Here is a 23,196-nt window from a genome sequence, read left to right on the forward strand (position 1 = left end):
GTGAATTGAATCATAAAATAAATATGTAAAATTAAATCTAAAAAAGCGATGATACGCAAAATCGATTGAGAATCATAGTTTAGATGAGAAACATGGCGGCTTGTATTTCTTTAACATCAAAGTAGGTGCAGTCGTAAATGAAACTAGAAGTGGTCATAAAATTCTTGTCAGGAATGAGCAAAAATTCAATATTTAACCTAAATCTAATGCTTTTTGTATGTTAGAAGAAATTTAAGTAGATCGTACATAATTCGCGGTAAGTTTTAACAAGTTTCAAGGTTGGAGTTGTTCAATGAAATATGTTCACTTTAACATGTTGACTGTCATATGATTTTTATACATTTTGCCACGGAAGTCGCACTCAAGATCGGAGTGTGTTACACATTGAATTTTTGAAAAATATTATATTGTATTTGCCCATTTTTTTCTGACGATGTTATCTAAGTCATTCACATTGTTGAAAATTTATTAGGTGATGAAATTTATTTTATTTTAATCATTCTAAAAAATTTAGTAATATCAATCATCGATGACCATCGTGGCAGTCAACATGTTAAGTTAGTGGTGTATTTGATAAATTTCAATAAGCAATATTTTTTTGATGCTAAATATAATTATATATCTCTGGTGGGCGAGTGAAAGAATGTAAGCCAAATTTTGGTGAAAATGGGAGAAATACACTAATCTATATATCTTGTACGGCTATTTTTTACTTATGCAAAAGTTTCTCTTGCTCAACTTATTTTTTAATTCGAATTATTTTTATAAAGCATCTTAATCGCTATAGATACTGCTTGATTGAATAAATATAGGTTAAACTTAAAAATTTGATTAAAATCATATCTTATTGTTTAAAACAAAAAAAAAGAATATTTCTAAATTGAGTATGATGTATATTTTGTAAGATCAGTGGGACAAGATATATGTCATCACATTCATGTTCAAAATTAAACATCTGATTTTACAATGTACTTTGATGTTATAAGTACTTGTTCATATGTATATGCATATATCTTATTTTATATAATTTATTGTACTAAAGTGCTTTTGTATTGTTTATTATATTATTATATTATATGGAGCTTTTTGTTGCATAATATTGTATAATATTATATAATATATAACTTGCTAATATATATATATGGTTCTGCAACACATAAGGATAAATATGGTAATATGTAATATATAGTAAATGGAAATCCTTGTAACATCCTATAGGGGAAACAATAAAGAAATCCATCTATTATAAGTGCATTTCTGCAAAACCAATAATTCCAATTTATATTCTTTTGCCCATTTGCCAAAAATATATCAAGTATTATATATTATATCCAATTAAAAGAATAAATCATTCATTTTGCAGCCAAAAGATGGTAAAACTATATGCGCTGTCTGTTTTGTATAAAAATCCTACATCAGCGACAATGTTAAAAGCTGCTTATGATGTAGAGTCATTTTCATTTTTTCAAAGAGGAAGCATCAAAGAGTTTATGACATTTATAAGTAAGACTATTGTGGAACGTACTCAGAGTTGCTCTAGACAGAGCGTGAAGGAAGGAGGTAACACTTGCAAAAGCTTATGGAGATTCTTAGTAATCTTCAATTGTTAAATTGTAATGTTTTGCAGATTACATGTGTCACGTGTTTGTACGAGCAGATAATCTTGCTGCAGTACTTATATCGGACCATGAATATCCTAGAAGAGTAGCACATACACTAATTACAAAAGTTATGGATGATTTTGTAGCAAAATATCCACAATCTATGTGGGATACGTTGAGTGAAGCTATGACTGACTTTGCACAGGTTAACATATATTTAGCAAAATATCAAAATCCAAATGAAGCAGATGCTCTTACTAAAATGCAAAATGACTTAGATGAGACAAAGATTATTTTAGTAAGTATAAATCTTGAAAATAACAGCAAAGAAATATCTTCTGGATTATATTAATGATATCTATTTTATGCGTTTTTGTAGCACAATACATTAGAGGCTGTTCTTCAAAGAGGTGAGAATTTGGATGAATTGGTTTCCAAGTCACAAGGTCTTAGCACTCAGTCGAAAGCGTTTTACAAAACTGCGCGTAAAACTAATTCATGTTGTAGTTTAGCTCCTTAAAACTCTTTGTTGTGAAAATCATGCTGACTATGTTTCATTGTAATTTTATAATATCAATACAGAATGTAAAGAAATTAGTATTACATACAGATTTCATTAAAATGGATAATTTGTAAATTCTACATGTAGATGGCATCATGTGACAAAATTCGATATTTTGTGTACAGACTGTTTGTATATAAGGTGTATTAATGCACTTAAATGGTGTATCAAGCTACTGCCGGATTCACTCAACTGATTTTAATACTTTTTATTCGTTCTTAATTATTTTTTTTCTTTTTCTTTTTGTAAAAACCAACTTGGTCTTAAAAGAATCGTACTATAGTTTTGTGTATAGGAATACATTCCGACTTTTATTTATATGTTGACAAAATATACAAAAACGACTATAAAAATAAAGTGAATATTTCTCTACTAAAGATAAGTACATGATGTAAGTACAACTTTTAAATTTATTTAAGTGCCGAGATGGGTTATTACAAAATGAAGCTTTGTAAACAGTTACCTTAGTGTTTATTTATAACGTAACGTAGCATAATAGTAAATGAAAAATATTTTTGCTATTAAAACTTAGTTTTTTTCCTTTTTATCCCTTATTGCCTTATATGTTCTTGTTAATGACTTGTAAAATTAAATCGTTTTGTACTACTGTAAAATAAAACAATAAGTTGTAATACGACTTGACGAAGCGATAAAAAGTGAAGTACTACTTACTCGATAATTTCCATATATGAGTTGTAGCAACTTTACAGATAATTAAAATTCTAATTTGTTTCTCTATAATTAAATATATATATATACATATATATATACATGTTATATGTACTTATAAATGAATATAATACGCAGGTATATATAGCTAAAGTGTATTTAATGTAATGCGTGTACAAGTGTAAACAATTATATATATATCGATATATCTATGTAATTTTGAAAATATATTTATATTTTTAACACGTTTGCTTTTTTGTGGCAGAATCGAAGTAATTTGAATTATTTCATTTTATTATTTAGAGATTGTGAAACGAGACTGTAGAATTATGTTTAATTTTATTACATTATAACAGTAACTTTCTACTACGAGAACAATTTATTTTGATGTAAATCATTACAAATCAGTTTTAACATAGCTATTAACAAGGTAATGGTAATTTAAATAGATCGCAATTTATAAAGTCGCGGGGTGTGCGACGATAAAAACTGAATATGAAGTTATTGTTCTTCATAATCCATGGAACTTTATGAAGTTTAGGATTACAGTAAGGTGCATACTTTTCGGATTCGATCTGAAACATTACAACAAATTTTTATAATGTACATACGATTTAATAATTTAATGTAACTAAAGTTACATACTTATACTTACTTCATTAAGCATCTTGTTTATAGTATCTCTTGCATCAGCTGTAACGTACAATTCTGGAGCAATGTCCGTTATTGGCAGTTGCTCCACGCAAGCGTATATATGATACTTAGTATGATACATTCGTAATGAATCGATTAATTCATTAGTATCAACAAATACCCAATCACTAAATTTTTCTTGTTTAATTTCTTCTTCTAAATTTAAGTTTTCTATGTCGTTAATTACATCTACATTATTCCACTCTTTGTTCCAATCATAGATTAATATCTCTGTGTGAGAAGATAGCCAAGACAAGCATTTTTCTTTAGTCGCGGTGCTCAGATCTGACAAAAATTTTTTTGTAAAGACCTTTGAATTTATTTCATCTATGTTACCTCGTTTTTTAATTCTTTTCTGTAATATATTCAATCAATAGAGTAATATTAATCTTAACTGACATAATTTTGTTGGAAATTAGACAAAACTTACTAGAACAGTTTCTGGGGTTGCATCCAAATATATGATTAAATGCGGTCTCAGCAAAAGATGGAATGTGTTTGTCCTCATCATATCAAATTCATTCACAGCTTTTTTGCTAAGATACCCAGAATTATACATAGCATGCATATAACCAGCTTCTGTAAAGATGGAACGATTAAGAACCACTCCCTGTCCAGTTGCCAAAATATGAACTAACGCGTTCATGTATTGTTCTATTCTCATCGTAAATATTCCATATTGGATACGGGCTGTTCCCTGGTGATCAGGATCTCTTAGGAAATCTGTTAGGTCACGCATACGCCACTCATCTTTTAGTTTTGGATTTAGACTGCGTACGTCAAATCCATAATAATTTATATACATTTCATCAAATACTGGTGGTGGCATATATAATAAACCAAATTCTTTTGCTATTTGTTCGCAAAGTTTACTTTTTCCTACTGCAGGAGGGCCATCTACGACTATTAATTTGCTATTTTCATCAAATCTGAGAGTTGTTGGATCAAAAGTCATATTTATTTCATTGCATTGTTTTTTCCAATAAGGAAATGGAGCTGGTTTAGGTGTCTGGGATCTAGTTGGCAATGTTTTCATAAATGCCACTTGTGTCACACTATTAAAATTCTTTGATGCCTATGAAAAGTAATTATATGAATAAGTTTGGTAATGGAAAGTATTCAGGATAAAAAAGAACATTTTATAAAACTATTTAGCTATACATTATACATACAAATAGATAAACGATTTTGACAATATACAACTATACTTTCACAATATACTTTGATTATTAAATATCAAACATATTTAATGACACTGTGCATATAATTTTTGTTATATGTTAATGTCTTTATTATAATAATTCAGAAAGTACTAACCTTACATAATCGAGTTAAATATCCGATGGAATTGCCTTTAATGAAGGTAATACAGAATATCGATGTCATTGTATTGAAATAAATATTATCTCAGTCAAATTTTAATACAGTTAATGACATATAATGTAACAAAGCCTCCCTATGATAGTAAAGTATTATCAGAAAGTAGTTCTTTAACTTTGCTCAGTGGTACTCAATTCGTACATACTGTTATTATTATTGCAAAATTATAGCTTTTTAATTGAAAAATGTGATGAAAACTATGGAATTATACTAAAGAGTAGGTAAAAATTATTTGTTATACTTTAATAACTGAGACAATTGAAATCATAAAATAATTAAATATAATTCCAAATGAAATGTTCTAGATTAAACGCACGTCAAGTGTTGTAAGTTAATGGCATTATAGAATTATTATTTCGACCAATTAACTAAAAATAATATTAAAATAACATCTTAAAGCATTCAGAAAAAGAGTACAAGTCAAAAAACAAAAAAGAAAACGTAAAGGAGATAGAAAAACTTTGAATTTACCTCCTTGATTAAGTTGTTGGAGTGCTTGACAAGTGGCGCTAATATCGCAGCTACGCGACCTCGCAAACAAATAGAATGGTTTGCGAAGAAACTGAAGCGTCGAACCTTTTAATCACTAATTAATTAAGCCGGCAATAACTACCATAAACATCCTTGCCCTCAAGTGATAACCATTTAAATTGATCCTCTTCTTTTAAAGAATCGAAATCTAGTGATAAAATTGCTTCGTGGAAGAGAAGCGACACATCTCTTGGGGATAAAAGATGTGAACTCGACGTGAAAATAGAGGTGTGATTTGCATGGCGGAGGGGAGAGTGAAAACGACGAAGAAAGAGATAAGTTTCCTGATTTTAGATCGGCGATCGGTCGAACGAAGTGTGGCAGACGCTTGCGTCTCATGACAAGGAGAGGAGCTCCGAGTGTACCGTGCTGCGTTATCGTAGAATGGGTGAGTGCCACGGTACGAGCTGAAAAGACACACTTATATAAATAATAATCTATTTGCAGCAACACACACAGGGCGTGTCTTCGATAGAAATGCAGCGATTCTTGATTTCGTTTCTTGTTCTTTTATGGGGCTTTGGTTCGATCGTGGTATACATATAGTAGCTACAAAAATTGGCACATACTCTTATTTCCCAATGAAGCGTTTTTATTATCAAGTTCCACATTTTATCTTTAAAGTACCAAATTTTTGTAGTCATGTGAAAATACATATTATTTATTAAACTTGGACCTAATTAATTGGTATGTAAATACTATAATGAATACAATGGTGTGCCAATACTTTTTATAGCAACTGTGTATGAGAAATAACAAGATGATAGACACATTTTTCGAATCTGGCGTGGTGGAGGAACGCGCGATGATTCTTGATATTCTCAACCAGTGCACCCGTAAAATTATATTACACGATGCACACGGTACACACCGGGATTGTCGTCGCGTGCCTATAATTTCGTACTCTCTCCCCACTCTGATTCGCCTCTATTATTTTCTATTTTCCCCCATTCTGTGCGTTTCGTGCTTTCCTTCTGCATAAAAGTTTTGAGTTGCTCTCCGTGTTTTTTCAGTACTTGAAAAAAATTTCATTTGTTTAATATTACTGTGATATTACCGGTGAACGATCGTACACTCGTGCAATAATCACGCTCGAAAATGATAGTTCAGATTTGGTAATGTTCGGTGGTCGTGTAAGTAAAATTTTTATTTCTACGGTAGGAGACATTTTTTTGTTTTGAGTGTTTCCCGAGTGATTTCAGTGAGATACATTTATTAGTGGATTAATTTATCGGTGAAAACTTGCTTCGACCTTTGGACTAGTATTAATAGAGTTCGATAGTAGCGGGGATTAGTGTCGTTCTTTTTTATGGCGGGTTAATTCAAAAGTTGAAACTTGATGAATATTCATGAACAAATAATTTTCATAAAAATGATTAATTATTAAAAATTATTTCATATTTACATGTATTCGTTTTATTTGTTTAAAGACACACAAGGAGGAATGTCCCGCAACACTGGACCTGGTTTGTATGAATTCCTTATGGAAGCAGAGCTCCAGCAATATTATCCTGGGATCCGAGGTCTGTATTTCTAGTTGGAGTTATTAAGCACATCAAAGAATCCGAAGTAGTAATTTGTTATATATTTATACAGGGGATTTAAAGGTACAGACAACTGCTCAATTGAAATATGTAACGGAGGAGGACTTGAATGCCATTGGAATGAGCAAACCAGAAATGCGTCGTTTAAAAAAGTATTTTCAGAAACACTTTCCACAAAACTATCTATCCAAATTCAAAAAGATGTTGTTACCAAAACGGGAAGAACCAACCACAGGTGCTTTAACTATGTTACCAGAAGAAAGGCAAGATAAACCACCGATTCGTGTTCCTAATAAGTACATGATACCAGCGGATGCGATCATCGTGAACAAAGAACTAGGGACTGGCGAGTTTGGAGTTGTTCAACAAGGCGTTTGGACGAACGACGGAGAAAGAATACAAGTAGCGATTAAGTGTTTGTCACGGGAAAGAATGCAAAACAATCCGATTGAATTCTTGAAAGAAGCAGTCATAATGTATGCAATAGATCACGAGCATATCGTAAGATTGTATGGCGTAGTTTTGGATACAAATTCCTTGATGCTCGTCACGGAGTTAGCACCTTTAAGATCGTTACTAGAATGTCTAAAAGAACCTAGTTTACGTACCAGCTTCCCTGTTCTTTCGCTATGCGACTTTGCTGTGCAAATCGCAGATGGAATGCAATATTTAGAAGCTAAAAGACTCATACACAGGGATCTTGCTGCCAGAAATATTCTAGTGTTCTCTAAGAACAAGGTCAAAATATCTGATTTCGGTTTGTCTCGAGCTTTAGGAGTTGGAAAAGACTATTATCAAACGAATTTCAATGTAAATTTGAAATTGCCAATAGCATGGTGTGCTCCAGAATGTATATCATATTTAAAGTTCACTTCAGCGAGTGATGTATGGGCCTATGGAGTGACTTTGTGGGAGATGTTCAGCTATGGTTTTCAACCATGGGCGGCGTTGACGGGTCATCAAATTTTAGAAGCGATAGATGATCCTAATTTTCAAAGATTAGAACAACCAGAGTGTTGCCCAAAGGAGTATTTTTCACTCATGCAACAGTGTTGGCAACACGAGCCATCCAAACGACCAAAGTTCTCTGAGCTGATTAATCTTTTGCCTGACTTGAAACCGGAACAGGTTCAAGCTGTTCAAGATAGTACAGAAACCAGTCAACTTGTTTACAGGCAAGGAGATGTTATTACTGTTCTTGACAAAGGAAGTAGTAACACCATGTGGAAAGGTGTTTTGAATAATGGAAAAACTGGCTTTTTCAATCCTGCTCACACAATAGCATATCTTGGATCTAATTTACCAAGTAACAAGCCAGGTGAATTCACACGTGGTGATGGAAAGAACGCCTTTTCTTCTCAGAGACGAAAGATCCGAACGGACATGATTTCCTCTCCGCAAGGTGATTTGAAACATACTGGCCATGTCGGACTGGATGGAGCTTATTTTGGCGATATTGGCTTCCTTGGTGGCAAATATCCACACCTACCACGACAAGTAGTGACACCGTACAAACCACAAGAAGATGTAACGGATAATTCTAGTCAAACATTGAATCAGGATACGAGAAGCGCGGAGACGAACAGAGAATTATTGAGGGATTATAGAAATGCACAACAGGATGTTTCAAATAAACACGGTATGTATATTTCTTTTACAATATTCCTTTATTAATATTTAAGTTCGTTAATGGAATTTTTAATATTATCGAATGTATTCCTTTTATTAGAAAGTTTGTGGTCAGACGTAAATTCTGAAATATGTCATGCTGCTAATTCAAGTAAACAGTCTGTTCCGTTAAATGTGGCTGGCAATAACGATACTCTTGGAGCGGATCATGAGTATCATGAGATCAGTGATGAAGAAAATCAAGACAGCCCTTTGAGATTCGATAAAACGTTGAATTTTGATTTCGGTCCAAGTTTGTTGGCTGAAATGGACCAAATGTTTAGATCACTAGGTAAATTCAGTGAGTTTGTATATCAAAGAATATAACACAGAGCATTTTTTAGTAAATCAACTAATTTCACTTTTAGGATCTTCTCCTCCTCCACCACCTCCAGTTCATCCCTTGTCAACCGAACATGAATCGAGCAACGTTCGAAACGAACTGAGGGAAATACAGGCGAAACAGAGCAATAAGAAGAAACAGGCCACCGTGAGTCCAATAAATGTACAGTAACATTTTGTCTCTTATTTATCATTATGCTTTTATGTATTATTAGTTGATCGTTTATTTTTTATCCATTATTTGCTGCTGTGTATCGTTAGTATCTTTTTATATGTTATATGTATTATATGCATGTCGAAGCATAGGACCCAAAATTTGTAGCATTCAAAAACAGAGTTAACAAATACAAAAGAAAAAAATAAAAAGACACATGCAGTAAATTTTTGTATGATAAAAATTAACGTGAAATGGGAAGAAAAGCAGAAATTTGTATATTATCCATTTACCAGAGGTGGTAAACGTCTACTTCTTATATATTTAGGTGAAGCCTATCTCAGCTGCCGATCAGAAAACTCTCTACTCAGCCATTGCTATGGCACAGGAATTGACAGCACGTTCCATGACAGACCTTGAACATCCACCGGAGTCTCCCCGAACACCTGCCAGTCCTTCAAGACGCAGAAAGTTCTCTTTTAAGTTGCCACATCAACACAGTCCCAAACCAGACAGACGACACTTTTCAGAAGAAGCTGCCAGTATACCTGACATACAGGTATATTAAACATATTTTCGTTTGATCACCGATAACTTTTAAAAGGTACACAATTAACATAATCAGAACACGATTCTAATATTGCACTTGGAAAAAAAGATACTAATTCAATTTTATTTTTTACTGAAACTAACAAGCAGCCATACAAGAACAAATCAATCTTACAGACATCAATTATTCATTCCAACACGAACATAAATGATAATTCATACATTTTAAAGTACAAAACTTCTTTATTCGACGAGAGGGTTCTTCGTGACATACTTTCGATCCATTTTTGTTGAAACTGTTATGGAACAGAGTTAATTCCTGATGCCACACGAAAGAGTAGGTATATCATAATCGTATCTGTTCTTCATATTCTGACCTGAGTTACTTGATTGTATGTACATTAAGTTGATAAAATGCTTGTTAATTTACAAGAAAGACTAATCTCGACTTTCCTCTAATCCTTTCCTGTCTGTTTATTTTTTGTTTGTTTTTGAATTTTTCAATTATTTATTACTGGTTATTTCTTATTTTTTCGTTCTATTGTCATTGCATCGCCATATTTAAATATTTATTTACTTTTTCTATCAACTACATGCAATCATCGGAAACTTGAACTCTTGGTACAATACTTGCTTTGCTTGTTTTAATCGTGGCATTCCCGCATGATTATATTTCGTCACCGCTTATTATTTATTATTTTCCCAAATGAATCGCATGATTGTTTGGGAACTATCAATGTCTACATAAAGTGGTTGTGTTCAAGTTTGCAATCACTTTCATCCACTGTATCTAGCATAGAATCACTTGGTGCACCATCGACCTTGAAATTACCATTATGGGACAAAGCGTCCGCTGAATTTTGCTTCGCAAAATCTAGGGAACTCTTAACTAAACCAACTGTGTGGACTTCCTATATGGACATAGAATTTGACGCACATATTCTTGACAATGCAGCTACGAAACAGAATTTGGTAAAGTCGACGGAATTTCTGGAGAATGGTAACAAGAAAGGCAACTTCAATTGCGATAGCGTGACGGACATGAGTGGGAAATTAAACGCTCTCCAACAAAGTAGAAAGGTACCCTCTCTTAGCATAGAAAATTCGAACTTCGATTTTCCTCGAGAGCAAAAAAGAGTGTCCACTAGCTACGTGGATCGTTATTTCGAACAGCCAAAGTATTTCGACGACGACAGTGCTCTCACATGTCCTAATGAGAAAGTATTATATTTTGGCGAGGATAAATATGATAAGATAAATAATTTGGAACAGCCAAACAAATCAGTGTGCTATTCGAACATTCAGGAACAAGGTCCCATGGCTGTGAATAAACATAATCAGCAAGTGGCAGGCAAATTTTCTAATTGCGATCAGCCATTGAAAGATAACGTGACAAGTTTTGAAGCACAATGCGAAGAAAGTACCAGCTTCGACTTGATGAAGGAGAAATCCACGAATTTCATTGATTTTGGACGTAGCAAGCCTATTAAGTTCGATTCACCTAGAGATAAGATGGCTATCATGGATTTGGGTACAAGGCCGAAGATTTCTAGTTCTTTCAGTGATTCTTCCAAGATGAACATACCCGAATTTCCTAAAAAGATTGACATATCAAAGTCAAGAGGTGGAAAAGTGCCATTCGTACCTAGAAACCCGAGTCAAGAGGGCAAAAGCATCATTTATGGATCTACAGATAGTATAAAGACTAATTTGAAAGTGGGAGGTGGATCAGAAAGTCCGAGAGCAAATACGGAAGCTATGAGAATTAATATCCAAAGTTTCCGCAAGATAGAACAGAATCAAAATGGTCACGATGCTTTTCCTTTTGTAATATCCAACAATCCATTGTTTATTGCAGAGTCTGAGAAAAAAGAATCCCCCGTTTACAGCAGCTCAGAGAGCCTGCGTGTCAATTTCCAACGACTTAGAAGGAAATCAGATGCGGAGGTGAATAATCAAGTGGAACTGAGCAGTAAACTTTTGGCAGAGAAGTATCAGAAAGAAGTGTCAGGTTTGGAGAGCGTGAAAAATTATCTAGATTCGAAGAAAGGTCAGGGATTGAACCTGGGTCTAGGTAAACTGACTCAAAACATGATTCAATTAGGCAAGAACATTGCGCAAAATTCAAGAAATGTAGAAACTACTACGTCAAAATCGTTAGTCACCAGTGTAAGGAATTTTGACATATCTGGCCAAACTCAGACGCCTCTGAGAAGCTTAAATATTCCTATACAAAAGCCTAAACACTTGGATTTGAATATTCCTCTTCAGTGTCAATCACAGATCAGCATGAAACTGAATCTGACTTCGCAGAAAACAAATCCTCCTCCATCTAGTCCCAATTTGCATCAGCATATTCTGGAGCCACCAAAACTCTATCAGAATGACAATACAAGAAGGGAATTACCCAAGACTGATACACTTTTGGAAAGGATGTCTACAGTTACTAACATATATAGGCACAGAACGTCTTCACTGTCTGAAAACAGGAAGCCACCTATTAAAAATATAAGGAGATCCTTTCATCCTACCAATGATTCTAGCGAGGATTCAGATTCTATTTCTCACTCAGAAACAGATATACGGAGCCGTTTGCGCTATAAGCGCCGCCATAAGAAGCTTCCACATAACCTGCGATTGAATTTCAAGAATAAAACCCATTTTTTGCATCCGGAGACTGCCAGGGGATTCTCGTCGATAGAACTTTGCGGAAAATCACCGCCTCCATCGACGAGCTTTTTGAATTCACTATCACCACCTTTCTCTTCAAGAAATAACCTGCTTTCTTGGCCAGAAAGTGCTCCCAGTTCTAGTCTGACATTCACCAGCAACTCTGATCTGGATTCTGATACTAGCTCAGAGTATCCGGAGTTCACGAACGACCTATTGACCTTTCCGCCATCTCCTGCCCCATAAACATCTAAGATCCTGATCTATAATGCTTTCCACCTGATCTTGGAACCAGATATCTGTAATATGTCATCATTGATATGCCAAGTGCATGTTCTTGGCAGAAATGTATGGGATGGCACCAGAGTTGGGCAGAACTATTTTTGATTCCTTTTAGATTAACCTTCATTGAATGTTCATGTTATCTGATTAACTGATTGATGTACAGGGTGAATCCTCTTGTCAGTTTACTCAAAATAATACTGTTAGATTGTCAACACTGTTTTTGAGTTAACTACAGCTTTTGAGATGATCACACTACAGTAGTAATTGCTGATGTTAAGAAAACTTTAAAAGATTTCAGTCTTAAAGAAATCCCCCATGTGAGTGTCTTTTCTAATATAAAATAGCTTTCATAAGGAGTTCTCTATATACATATGATCCCAAATAATGAAGATATAATCCTATGTATGTCGTACATTAATGAAATGGTTGCTGTTTTTTTATTCAGGATGTTTGTTATAGCCATCAATGGAATGAACATTGTTCGGTGATAATAAATGGCGAAAATATTGAATGAAATGACATTCTAGGATCTTAGAGATCACGTGGATCACGTTGATTGGAAAACAGTACCCAACTCTGGACAATATACAGTGTACTTAAACGAAGGACTGTCCTGAAGCAGTTCGTGTCACATACGCTTAGCATGCTTGCATGTTACATAGTAATTAACTGAATAATAATATCTAGTCGATAATACGTTTGGATGCATTTACACGTTTATACTATTTGTACTTGGAGGGAAACTGGAATGGAAATATGTTAATTATGGAATCACACAAGCAAGTCTTCAACTCCGATATTCTGCCCACATACACAAGGAAACATACTGCATCTGTTCCGTTTAGAGTAGCATCTCCAGTCGGCCTATATCAAATGTATTTTATCCTAGTCCTTTCTTTGGCATATTGATTTGCACCGTAAGACACCAAGTGTGTGTTCCTCATTGTTCCCACATGCTTGCGAGTTCCTTTCATTTAGAGAGGATCCAGATTCATATACACGCTCTACGAGGACATTTTTTCACGTTTCAACTCATAGTCACTCTCTTTCTGTATTTGTCTCTTTCTCTGTCAGTCTCTTTCCCTTTATTTGTTATTTTCGTTCTTTAATTTTTGTTCTTCTTTCCCGAATCTATCCCTTCCCACGACTTGTTTAGGCTACATTGTCGGATGAGGCCAAGGAAGTGTACAACAGCCTTGTGGAGACGCCCAGCATAGAGACCTCTCCGGACACGAACCCTCTGCGCATGTTGCGCTCTGGATTGCCCGTTGTTAGGCCTAGGATTCGTGGGAACAAGCACGCCACGCTAGGCTATCCGGTGTCCCATCAGGATGACTTGGCTACTGACCATTTCCACTTCGACGCCTATCACAGCGGTTCCAAAACACTGCCAAAAATCAGGGCACCGCCACCACCACACGCGCCGCCGCCCCTACCTCAATCGCGCCATTTAGAAAGACATCACTCAGCCCAGGAAATAGAGAACAACCAAAATCAGAGTAACGTGGACGAGAATCCTATACCGTTACCACCTAGAGACAGGTCCAAGACGCTGCAACCAAAATCTAGTTTACCTAGGCATCAGAGGAAACATCCTCTAATTATACCAGGTGGTGGTGTAACCAGAACTTTGGCCAAGATGGCAGTCACTACGCCACCCATCGAGGACCAGGTGGATGGAAGTTTGCAGAGTACAAGTTCTTCCATAGCCAGCAGCTCATTACAAGAGGGCTATTCGTCAGAGAATTCAACTAATAGGTTAGGATCCCATTTCCTCTATTTTAGATAAAATTATATTAAGGCTATTGAAATAGATAAAAGCATTTAAGATTCCAGTACTACTGAGATCTCTACTTTCAGTCCAGAAGAATTCGAACAACGTATAGACTCCGAATTAGCTGCATTGGATTCGTTGCCAGCAGATGAAAATAGATTACACCGTTTCAGTGTCATCTCTGAGGATCTGCTCGAGTTCTCCGATAACTTGATCGATTGTGATACCCCAGACTATCGACAGAACATGCAAGAAAACAGTGACATACAGTCGACTGACTCTTCCACTGAACGACTCCAGAGAAAGATTAGCATCGAATCAAAAACTTCAGTCAGAAGTTCTACTTCGAAGTACGTTCAAGAAAACGAGGCAGGTGAAGCAAGTAGAAATTCCACTCCATCAGATTTAAACAAATCCGAAGATTCAATGGTCTCTGGAAAAGGTGACCTCCTCACCTCTAACAAAGTCCAAACGTCCAAAAGGACGCCATTAGTTCAGAGGCCTTCAAATTATATGATGCAGTTCGATTATGGGGAATATTCAGAGAATAATTCACAATCACGGTGTAATATGGGCAAACTACAATCAGAGATATCGAAAGAACCTTCTATTACTGATTCGAATGATAGCTTTCATTCTGCGGGTCTAACAGGCACTTATAATAGGTTATCTAACGAGAAGCTGTCAGGACACACGAGTGATCTGTCGCGACAGTCCGATCATGTTTCATGCGAAGATCTATTGGAGTTCGCCTGTGACGGCCCAAACGCGAGGAGAACCCGTGGACCTCGAAATGGAGAACAATCTGACGAGGTTAGGATCATGATGAAGGTGCTGCATGAACAGTCCACTCCAGAATCATGCATAGCCGCGTTAAACGTTACTGATTGGGATGTGCTAGCAGCAATTAAACTGGAACGTCTTCAGGGGTTGCTGAAAAAGGAGAACAACTTTGTTGGGCTGGAGGATTGCAAGGTTATGTTAAATCAATGTGGTGGTGATGTCGTGAAGGCAGCCGCGTTATTGAGAAGCACCGATGACACTGCTGCGGTTTAGTCGATATTTTTTTGATAATTGGAAGGTTTATTTGAGATTAATGATAATCTGACATGTAAGCGTTTTTGTGGAACACGCTTGATGGGGTTAGATTAGGGTAGCATTTTCAAAGTTAAAATGTTTTTCCGTTTTATACCCGCGCGAATTCATGCGACGTTTATTTATTATTTTAGAGTTAGTTAGAGTGAGATTATAGTGTTCGAATATATCGTTGTGTGTTGCCTGGGACAAGATAGGCATTTTGATAGAGCTTTTGCAGAGGAATGGCATACAATTGCCCACCAGAAATGAAGTCAGCTAGTTATTTTTACCTTCATGCGTATTAGAAAGAATGTTCAAAATAAAGCAAATTGTAATTATTTTTTCTGGTAACTTAATATCATACAGGGTGAGTTGTTATAGGTTAGGATATTAAATCTACAGAACTGTCCCTTTGAATACTTATTAAAATTCTACGCGAAATAATTATATTTGCTTTGGACATTATGATATCTTCCAAATTAAGTATTTTCTTTCTGGTGGGTCAACCTGTACGGAGTAATAGCTTTTTTTATTTAATTCGTTAGCGAGAGAGAGATAAATAGCGTTTCTTCCTCTTCTTCGTCTAATATGAACGTAATGTGATAATTTGCACAATAAATGTATCGCTCTGATCAGGTTTTTGTGATCGGACAAATCGTACGTAATAGAAGCATAACTGAATACATATATGCGTGCATATGCAATTTTGCATCTTCAGTTAAGCAAATATTAAGAGAAAGTATTACGAAATCTATGACTAAGCAGTAAATTAATCCTTATACCGCGTGTTGCACCGATCAAAAATTTTATAAATTTCTTCTAATTCTTTCTATAAAAATCTTTCGTTAGTTATATCTTTTCTGTTATTTGAAAAGATTACGCATAAAGAATCGTATATCTTATACAGATCTATCATTTGATATCATTAAATGTTATCTTACGAGATCTAACCTACAAATCAAACGATTCTTTAATTTTTTTCATTACTTTTCAATCTTCAAAACATAAGAAGGTATAAAAAGGGCAAAAAGATGTTTTACTGCTAGAAACGATATTCGATTCCAAAGATAATATTTGCACGGTATTATTATTTGGGTATCATGCGCACCGTAGATTAGTGTTCGATCGTATTCATCGTACATCGAGTTTCTGTAACCGAGTCACCCCGAATGAAAAGAGACACCCACATTTTTATGATGGTGATTAGCAAACTATTTTATTCTGTATTAAGCGCGAGTTTGTATCTGATAAGTGGTAGATATTAAAACACGTCGTGTGTGCGTAATTAACGCTGAAAATCAGCACAAATGGGAGAGAGAATGAGAGTGAAAGAAACATGAGAGAGAACTGCTTGTTATGATATTTTTGTTATGATTCAATGTCCAAAATCCTGGATCGAGAATTTTCTTTGCAGAACATTTTGTAGCTCGTACAGGGGAGGGGGGAATTTTTATATTTTGACCCGGTAGTAGGGTACGATAAGCACCAAATATTATGTATGGAATCTTTGTGTTCAGTAAGATTGATTTTTATATTTTGCTAAGCAAAGCTTTCGTGTTAACCTTGTTAAGTTATAAGAGATATGTAATTCGATTCGACTGGGGGAAGGGGGGGGGCATAAAAGAGGAAATTGTTAATAAGCGTGCATAAAAACGAATAAAATTCATGACACGTTTGATTAACAATCTCAACGGCGGAGATTTTTCTATTACTGTTTTGGACTCACTAAGTGTCTCAGGTAAAACAAATTTCGTTTTTCTCTTGTGTAGTATCTCCAAGATCGTACAAATCGTAGTTCCAATTTCTATAGTGGTCTCTAGCTAAACTTTGGATTGCACGATCTTCGAGATACAGGGTATGTTTGAAAATGTTCAGCAATTTGATAAGTCGAACAACATATCCGGAATAGAACTCGTTTGAATTAGAGCAAAATTGCATACTGTTTGATTGACAGATATTTTTCCATCTTTTTTGTACGAGAGCCTTTTCTACAGACACTTCCTTTAGTCAATCTTGCTATAATTGAAACGAGTTCGAGGAACAAATTTGCTCATTGTAATTTCGCGTAGCTGACTAGTACCACACGCGTCTGTAATGTTTTATTACGAGAAGAATGTTAAAAAAAAAAGAAAAAAATGAAGGGACGATGTTAGAATTGGTTACGAGCGATTGGAAATCCTTGCCGACCGTGCTTTGGTATCCCTCAACGAAGCCAAATAGGAGCTTACGGAAATCGCCTAAGTAATGTTACTTAGCCTCTTTTTGTATTAATATTGAACAATAAGGTTTTCGGTTCCTGAATAAAAATACACGTATCGTGTATTTTTTTATGCTGAATCCGTATTATATCCATCGTGTGTTGGCTTCAAGACATGAATTATGTGCTAGAGGACTGAGAAAATCAAAGTATCAGGGCATTAAGATTGCACAGCTATTAGAAAATAAAGCTACACTGTTCAAGATGATCAGAAAATTCTTAATCTACAGATCAGTATAAACTATTAAAACCTACAATAGTGTATTACCTTATAGGTTAGTTGACCTGTGTAGTATTGGAAGTTGATTAATAAGTGATCTTCCATTTATATTATTTAATTAAATTCCTTAAATAAAAATAAATAGTAGCCAAGACAGAAATTCCTCTGACTATCTTGAATAAGGTAACCGAGAAACAAGAGGAAGGAAGGTCCCTTAGTTTCTTGAGCTTCACGTGATGGAGGCGAAGACCTAAAAACAGATAAAGTTCAGTATAAAAAAATCAATTATTTTTGCGCAGGAACCACAATATGGGGATAACTATTGGGTTGGCAACTAAATGATTGCGGATTTTGTCATTAGGTGGTAATGACAAAATCCGCAATCATTTAGTTGCCAACCTAATAGAATCAATCAATTAATAAAAGGTAATGCATCTGTATCAGTTTTATCTGAGCCAGCGTACTTACTCGATTCTCAGTGTGAGAGACTCGCGTGGTACTTTAACGCGTTGACTGACACGGGGATTATCAGTAACACACGTTACTAAATTTTCTAGAGCGACTAAGATAAAATAAATTTTATGGATCGACACATTTTCAACATTGTGAATGATTCAGATAACATTGTCAGAAGAAGAGTGCACAAATGCAATATAATATTTTGCAAAAATTCAATGTTATGGTGTAGTATGTTGCAATTTACTATTATTCTCAGGACAGAATATAGGAAATTCACGTAGCAGTCAACGTATTAAGTATCCCCGACAGCAGAGCTTTTGTAGGATCTTCTCGAATTAGGTGCACGAACGTTTTACGTAAGATCGTTTGCAGCCGATAAGATCTCTACGCGCTAACGAGCACGTTTCCTTTGTGCGGATGAATCCGACGACCTCGGGGATAGTAATCAAAAAGTAAAGTCCGCCAAATCTCACGAGGGGAGAATCGACGCCTCTTGCGGCAATAGGAGTAAGTTGATCCTAATAATCCGTTTTTTTATACACGATCTTACTACGATAAGGTAACATACGTTTGTACGTCTCTGTATGGATTATTATCGCGCGGAAACACGAGGATGTTTTATATCGACTGTATTTGCGATAATATATACACATTCATAAATGAAAAGGCCCCATCCTTATTTATTACCTTTCCATTTTTCCGAAAGCTTTTAGAAAACATATAATTACATAATTACGATCATGTAACTATCGAGATATCTCGTATGCAACATTTTCAAAAATTTTTCCGAACCTTTTGAAAAAATATGTGCGAATTTTTTGATATACGTGGAATATTCAAAAATGTATTTTAATTCGATGTGATATAGGATGTTCAGAAATTTTTTAATCGAAAGTATCTTAATTTTTAATTAATGCTTTGACTACCGCAGTAGGTGTTCAAAAGTAATCGATTTATCGGAACAAAATTGCAATTATTGAACTTTACTTCCTTCATTTTTGTGTATTTATCTAAAAGCATGCAATGCGATTGTTTCATTTCAATGAAAAGGTAAAATGCACATACAGCCGGCATTGTACATTACTAATACGTGTTCAAATTTTTTTCCAAAGTACCAAGCAAGCGGTCAAGCACTCGAGCTAGTCTGCACTGCCCGCGACAGTCTGTATATTCTCAGTGCGCTTTAATCGTCGACCGGATAAACATCGTCGCGGGACTTTTCCTCAAACCGCTTCGTAATCCGGTAACTAATCCTAGAAGATCCTAACCCTAACATTTTTTTAAACTTTCATTATTTCCAAGCAATTTGAATTTTATCTCAATTAGATTAGTTAGACATCTTAGTTTTTATTGAAATTTCGAAATCGATAAATATTCGTAAATATAATTTGTTTATTTTTCATTTAAAATCGTTATTTAACTTTAAGTATTATTTAAATATTAAGCATTAAATTACTAAAATATTGAAATCTCCTAAATTATTTCCAAAATATGTCGATTTTATTTTTTATATCTCGAAATCGAAATTGATCAGTGTCGTCAGAATCGCATTATATCGTACAAACCATTTATATACTTCTTCTTCTTAGTGAAACTGCCCGACAATGATTTATTACGAAACTTTTCTAAAGAAATATATACATCAATAATATTTCATTCTGTATATATGCGATAATATTTTCATTTCAAGATTTTTATAATTTTTTAAAACATTAATTATGATTGACAGTTAGGAATTCGATATTGATTATTATCGTAAAGTCGAGATGACCAGTTGATCAACTAATGGTGTTCGAGACAGTTCGATTTATCGCCGGCTTGTAACGCGATACGGTCATTAATTAACGAGACGAAATGTTTTGACGATATAAAGTGACATTTCTGTTGTGAATCTTGTGGTGATGTGCAGTGAATAATAAAAAAGAAACCACAAGCACTTGGGAAAATGATGCTGGTAACGTGAAGGAACATTTCGTTGGAAGGTTATCTATTGAAACCAACATCGGTGTACCTCGTTGGGGTAAGCCATAAAAATGATCATTGTCTTATTTACATAAAAGTAATATTACATGCGAGTAATTATTGCGAAATTTAGAATTTTCTTGAATAAAAACTTGTTGAAACTTGGAGAGAAGATATTTACTACATATAAATAAATACACATGCTGCTATCAAATATTTTTTATTCGAATAATAAAATAATAATTTGCTTGTGTAAAGATTTCTTAGGCCACACTTAGGAGCCATTGTTTTATGCGATTTAAGAAGCTATTAGGATTTTTTATGTAAAATTTATTTCTTTGGGAAATGAGGGTTACAAAACATGGCAGAGGAGGATGACAAAGAATGAAATAAATAGGAGTGGATAATGAGAAACAAAGGATTCGATAACAGACGCAGTAAATGACGCGATAAAATCTTCTCGTTTGAGACTTGTTTGATTGAAAATCGAGTGTGAAGATTCATGAGAACGGAGTCGAGTGTACTTGAACTTAGAAAATAGAACTAACCATATACGAATATCGAAATGGTAGCTAAAGTTAATTCGGAGATTCGTTTTCTCATACAGCTAAGATATTATCCGAGTACATCGATAATTCGAAACCAGGTCACGAAGTGGATTTTCATTATTGCCGTAGCGCGGAACGTGTGCGGAAGGAACGTCTGAAAGGAGATGCAGTTTATCGTTGCCGCAGCCGGAGAATGTAGCACGTTGCATGCGGCGCAAGGTAATAGGAATGTCAGCTCTATATTACAACGTATGTCCGACGGAGCATTGTGTTTGGACGGAGAATGCGTATCGTTCAAGCCACGCTTTCTAAGTATTTTCAAACTTCCATTTCCACGTGTGTTTCTCCTTATGTATCATGTAATCGGTTGCGAAACGCTCGCGAGTTTCTTTGTAAAAGTTCATGGAATCCTCGTAACACAATGGAATATTCGATGCAATTAATTTTTAATTTATCGAGGAATTTCTTTTCTATTTTTTTCATTGTGAATTTATAATTGGTACGTGCATACGTATACATAAATTTTGTGTTTGGTAAAGTATTGTATTTATTTGGAGAATTACTCATGTATATACGTATTGGTGATTAATGAACGACGCTTTCTGTTGTTCTATTGTAGTTTGATGAGTTTCCATGTTGATGAGGAGCTAGATAGGATGGTAATACCACGTGATGAGGAATCTACAGTGAATGATGAAAGAATTTGAATAATTGTAGAAAATTTATATGTATTATATGAATTATTTTCATGCTTTATTATTATTATACCGAAACATTTGAAAAATTGTATTGCACAATTAATGTAAGTATGTAATTATTGTATTTTAGTTATGAAAGCTTTACATTAACTCTGGCTCATAAGCATACTATTCTTTTTTCACAATATTTTATTTGCTTATATATTCCTACATAAATTAACAATTTTAAAGTAGATTCACACAGGTTTCAAATTTGACCAGTATACTCATGATAGTCGGATTTCATTATAATGTTAATGGAATTTCAAAAAGTTTTGTATAATACGCATAATATATTAATAATTCAAATACTTTCGTCAGTCAATGTAGATTTTCAGCTGGCATGGATTTAATAGCAACTAACAGTGTATGTTACGTTTTTCTTATTCAGTCTCAAAGCGAAGGCGAGACCGGTTCATGGCTCTTGGTGGCCGAATGTATCGTACAGCGTCGAAAATAGTAGTAAATTTTCCTAACGGGACTCGTTCGTCGTCCTAATTAACACTGAGACAATACTCTATGAGAAAAGTGTTTTGGTACGATGCTCGAATCATAATCTAATTTTATATTCTTCTATAAAATAAATGGTATCTTAAGTCCTTCGATCATCACTTTAAACAGCGATAATAATTTTTGTAATAAATCATATGAAATTCTAGAAAGTGGATTGTACAAATTGTAAACTATTTAATTATTCCATTTGCTTTACAAATTGTAAGTTATAAATTGCAAGCCATAAACATTTATCTTTCACGGTTTTACAATGTTGAGTCATTTAATTATTCTATTTGACTAAAAATTTGAAAACTCTAGAAGGCGAGTTTATAACTTCTAATTTACAACTTGCAATTTGTAACCTGTCCATACGCTAATGTTATTATTTAGTAAATTAGTAGGCGATAGGGCCCACGAATCTATTGTATCTCATAACTGACTATTTTTCAATTATGTCACTCTTCTAGGAAACCAAGGACATGAGACGATTCATAACTTCCTCGTATATTATGTTTGCACGTAGTACATACGTATAAAAGGATCGTATAAGGAACATGTCTGGAAGATTATGGAAGAATGTACGCTTGATCTGTCAACGCAGCTATTCAATGTTTTTCCGCTGATATTTGCATAATTGTTCGATCTTGATGATTATCATAGTATGCCAGCGCATCCGCGTCTCACTTTCATGCTAATGAAACGCAATTCGCTTTCGTGACTAGCTCACGGTGTTTATCTGTTTATTCATCGGCTATGAGGATGCGCTCCGCGACGTAGAAATATTAGCGTGACTCCTATGGCGAGCCTCAAGGCAGAGGTTCCCGCGACTGTTATCTCTGCCATGGGCGAATTTCGTAATGCCACTGAGACTATCACGTGGAAAATGTCTTTCATAAACCCTTCGTACGGATGTGTTACCAATGTTAGTCCTGCACTGCTCACTTTTACTCTGATGGAGACCCACGAGTATCTGAAAAGTTCATAACCTAAAATTGAGAACGATTCGTGGTTCTGATATA

At 34.7% G+C, this 23,196-nt stretch overlaps 4 protein-coding genes across 21 annotated transcripts in view; 3 read left to right on the forward strand and 1 right to left on the reverse strand.

Annotated features, from left to right (window-relative positions):
- The first annotated feature begins 52 nt into the window (after positions 1-52).
- On the forward strand, positions 53-3,077 carry LOC126874545 (synaptobrevin homolog YKT6). 4 transcript variants are annotated; one of them, XM_050636771.1, is made up of 4 exons: positions 53-256; positions 1,364-1,560; positions 1,628-1,899; positions 1,981-3,077. In XM_050636771.1, the coding sequence occupies exons 2-4, from the start codon at positions 1,371-1,373 to the stop codon at positions 2,119-2,121; spliced, it is 603 nt and encodes a 200-aa protein (XP_050492728.1). In that variant the 5' UTR covers positions 53-256; positions 1,364-1,370; the 3' UTR covers positions 2,122-3,077. The 4 variants fall into 4 exon arrangements, with proteins under 4 accessions (XP_050492728.1, XP_050492730.1, XP_050492729.1 ...); XM_050636773.1 differs by lacking the exon at positions 53-256 and adding an exon at positions 285-472; XM_050636772.1 differs by lacking the exon at positions 53-256 and adding an exon at positions 286-557.
- LOC126874512 (NADH dehydrogenase [ubiquinone] 1 alpha subcomplex subunit 10, mitochondrial) lies at positions 2,976-5,525 on the reverse strand. Of its 2 annotated transcripts, XM_050636701.1 has the most exons (5): positions 5,377-5,525; positions 4,843-4,981; positions 3,956-4,600; positions 3,488-3,880; positions 2,976-3,407 (listed from the first exon to the last, which is right to left on the reverse strand). In XM_050636701.1, exons 2-5 carry the CDS (start codon positions 4,909-4,911, stop codon positions 3,255-3,257), a joined length of 1,260 nt encoding a protein of 419 aa, XP_050492658.1. In that variant the 5' UTR covers positions 4,912-4,981; positions 5,377-5,525; the 3' UTR covers positions 2,976-3,254. The 2 variants fall into 2 exon arrangements, with proteins under 2 accessions (XP_050492658.1, XP_050492657.1); XM_050636700.1 differs by lacking the exon at positions 5,377-5,525 and having other exon boundaries at positions 4,843-5,044.
- On the forward strand, positions 5,519-19,101 carry LOC126874478 (activated Cdc42 kinase-like). Of its 10 annotated transcripts, none has more exons than XM_050636603.1 (8): positions 5,519-5,664; positions 5,731-5,836; positions 6,867-6,959; positions 7,033-8,619; positions 8,710-8,940; positions 9,017-9,153; positions 9,473-9,703; positions 10,444-13,882. In XM_050636603.1, exons 2-8 carry the CDS (start codon positions 5,821-5,823, stop codon positions 12,607-12,609), a joined length of 4,461 nt encoding a protein of 1,486 aa, XP_050492560.1. In that variant the 5' UTR covers positions 5,519-5,664; positions 5,731-5,820; the 3' UTR covers positions 12,610-13,882. The 10 variants fall into 10 exon arrangements, with proteins under 10 accessions (XP_050492560.1, XP_050492563.1, XP_050492562.1 ...); XM_050636606.1 differs by having other exon boundaries at positions 5,731-5,824; XM_050636611.1 differs by lacking the exon at positions 5,519-5,664 and adding an exon at positions 14,509-19,101 and having other exon boundaries at positions 5,691-5,836; positions 13,805-14,406.
- A 490-nt stretch (positions 19,102-19,591) lies between these two features.
- The window catches only part of LOC126874476 (uncharacterized), a 96,785-nt gene continuing 93,180 nt past the window's right edge, over positions 19,592-23,196 (forward strand). For 3 of the 5 annotated variants that reach the window (XM_050636587.1, XM_050636597.1, XM_050636591.1), the window contains exons 1-2: positions 19,592-19,678; positions 20,165-20,455. The gene's annotated coding sequence lies outside the window, so the exon portion shown is untranslated. Of the gene's footprint in view, positions 19,679-20,164; positions 20,456-21,004; positions 21,165-23,196 lie in introns of all 5 variants that reach the window. The other 2 variants (XM_050636589.1, XM_050636590.1) reach the window with 2 other exon arrangements.

Source organism: Bombus huntii, chromosome 16 (genome assembly GCF_024542735.1).
Source record: "Bombus huntii isolate Logan2020A chromosome 16, iyBomHunt1.1, whole genome shotgun sequence".
In the NCBI taxonomy this organism is placed as follows: Eukaryota; Metazoa; Arthropoda; class Insecta; order Hymenoptera; family Apidae; genus Bombus; species Bombus huntii.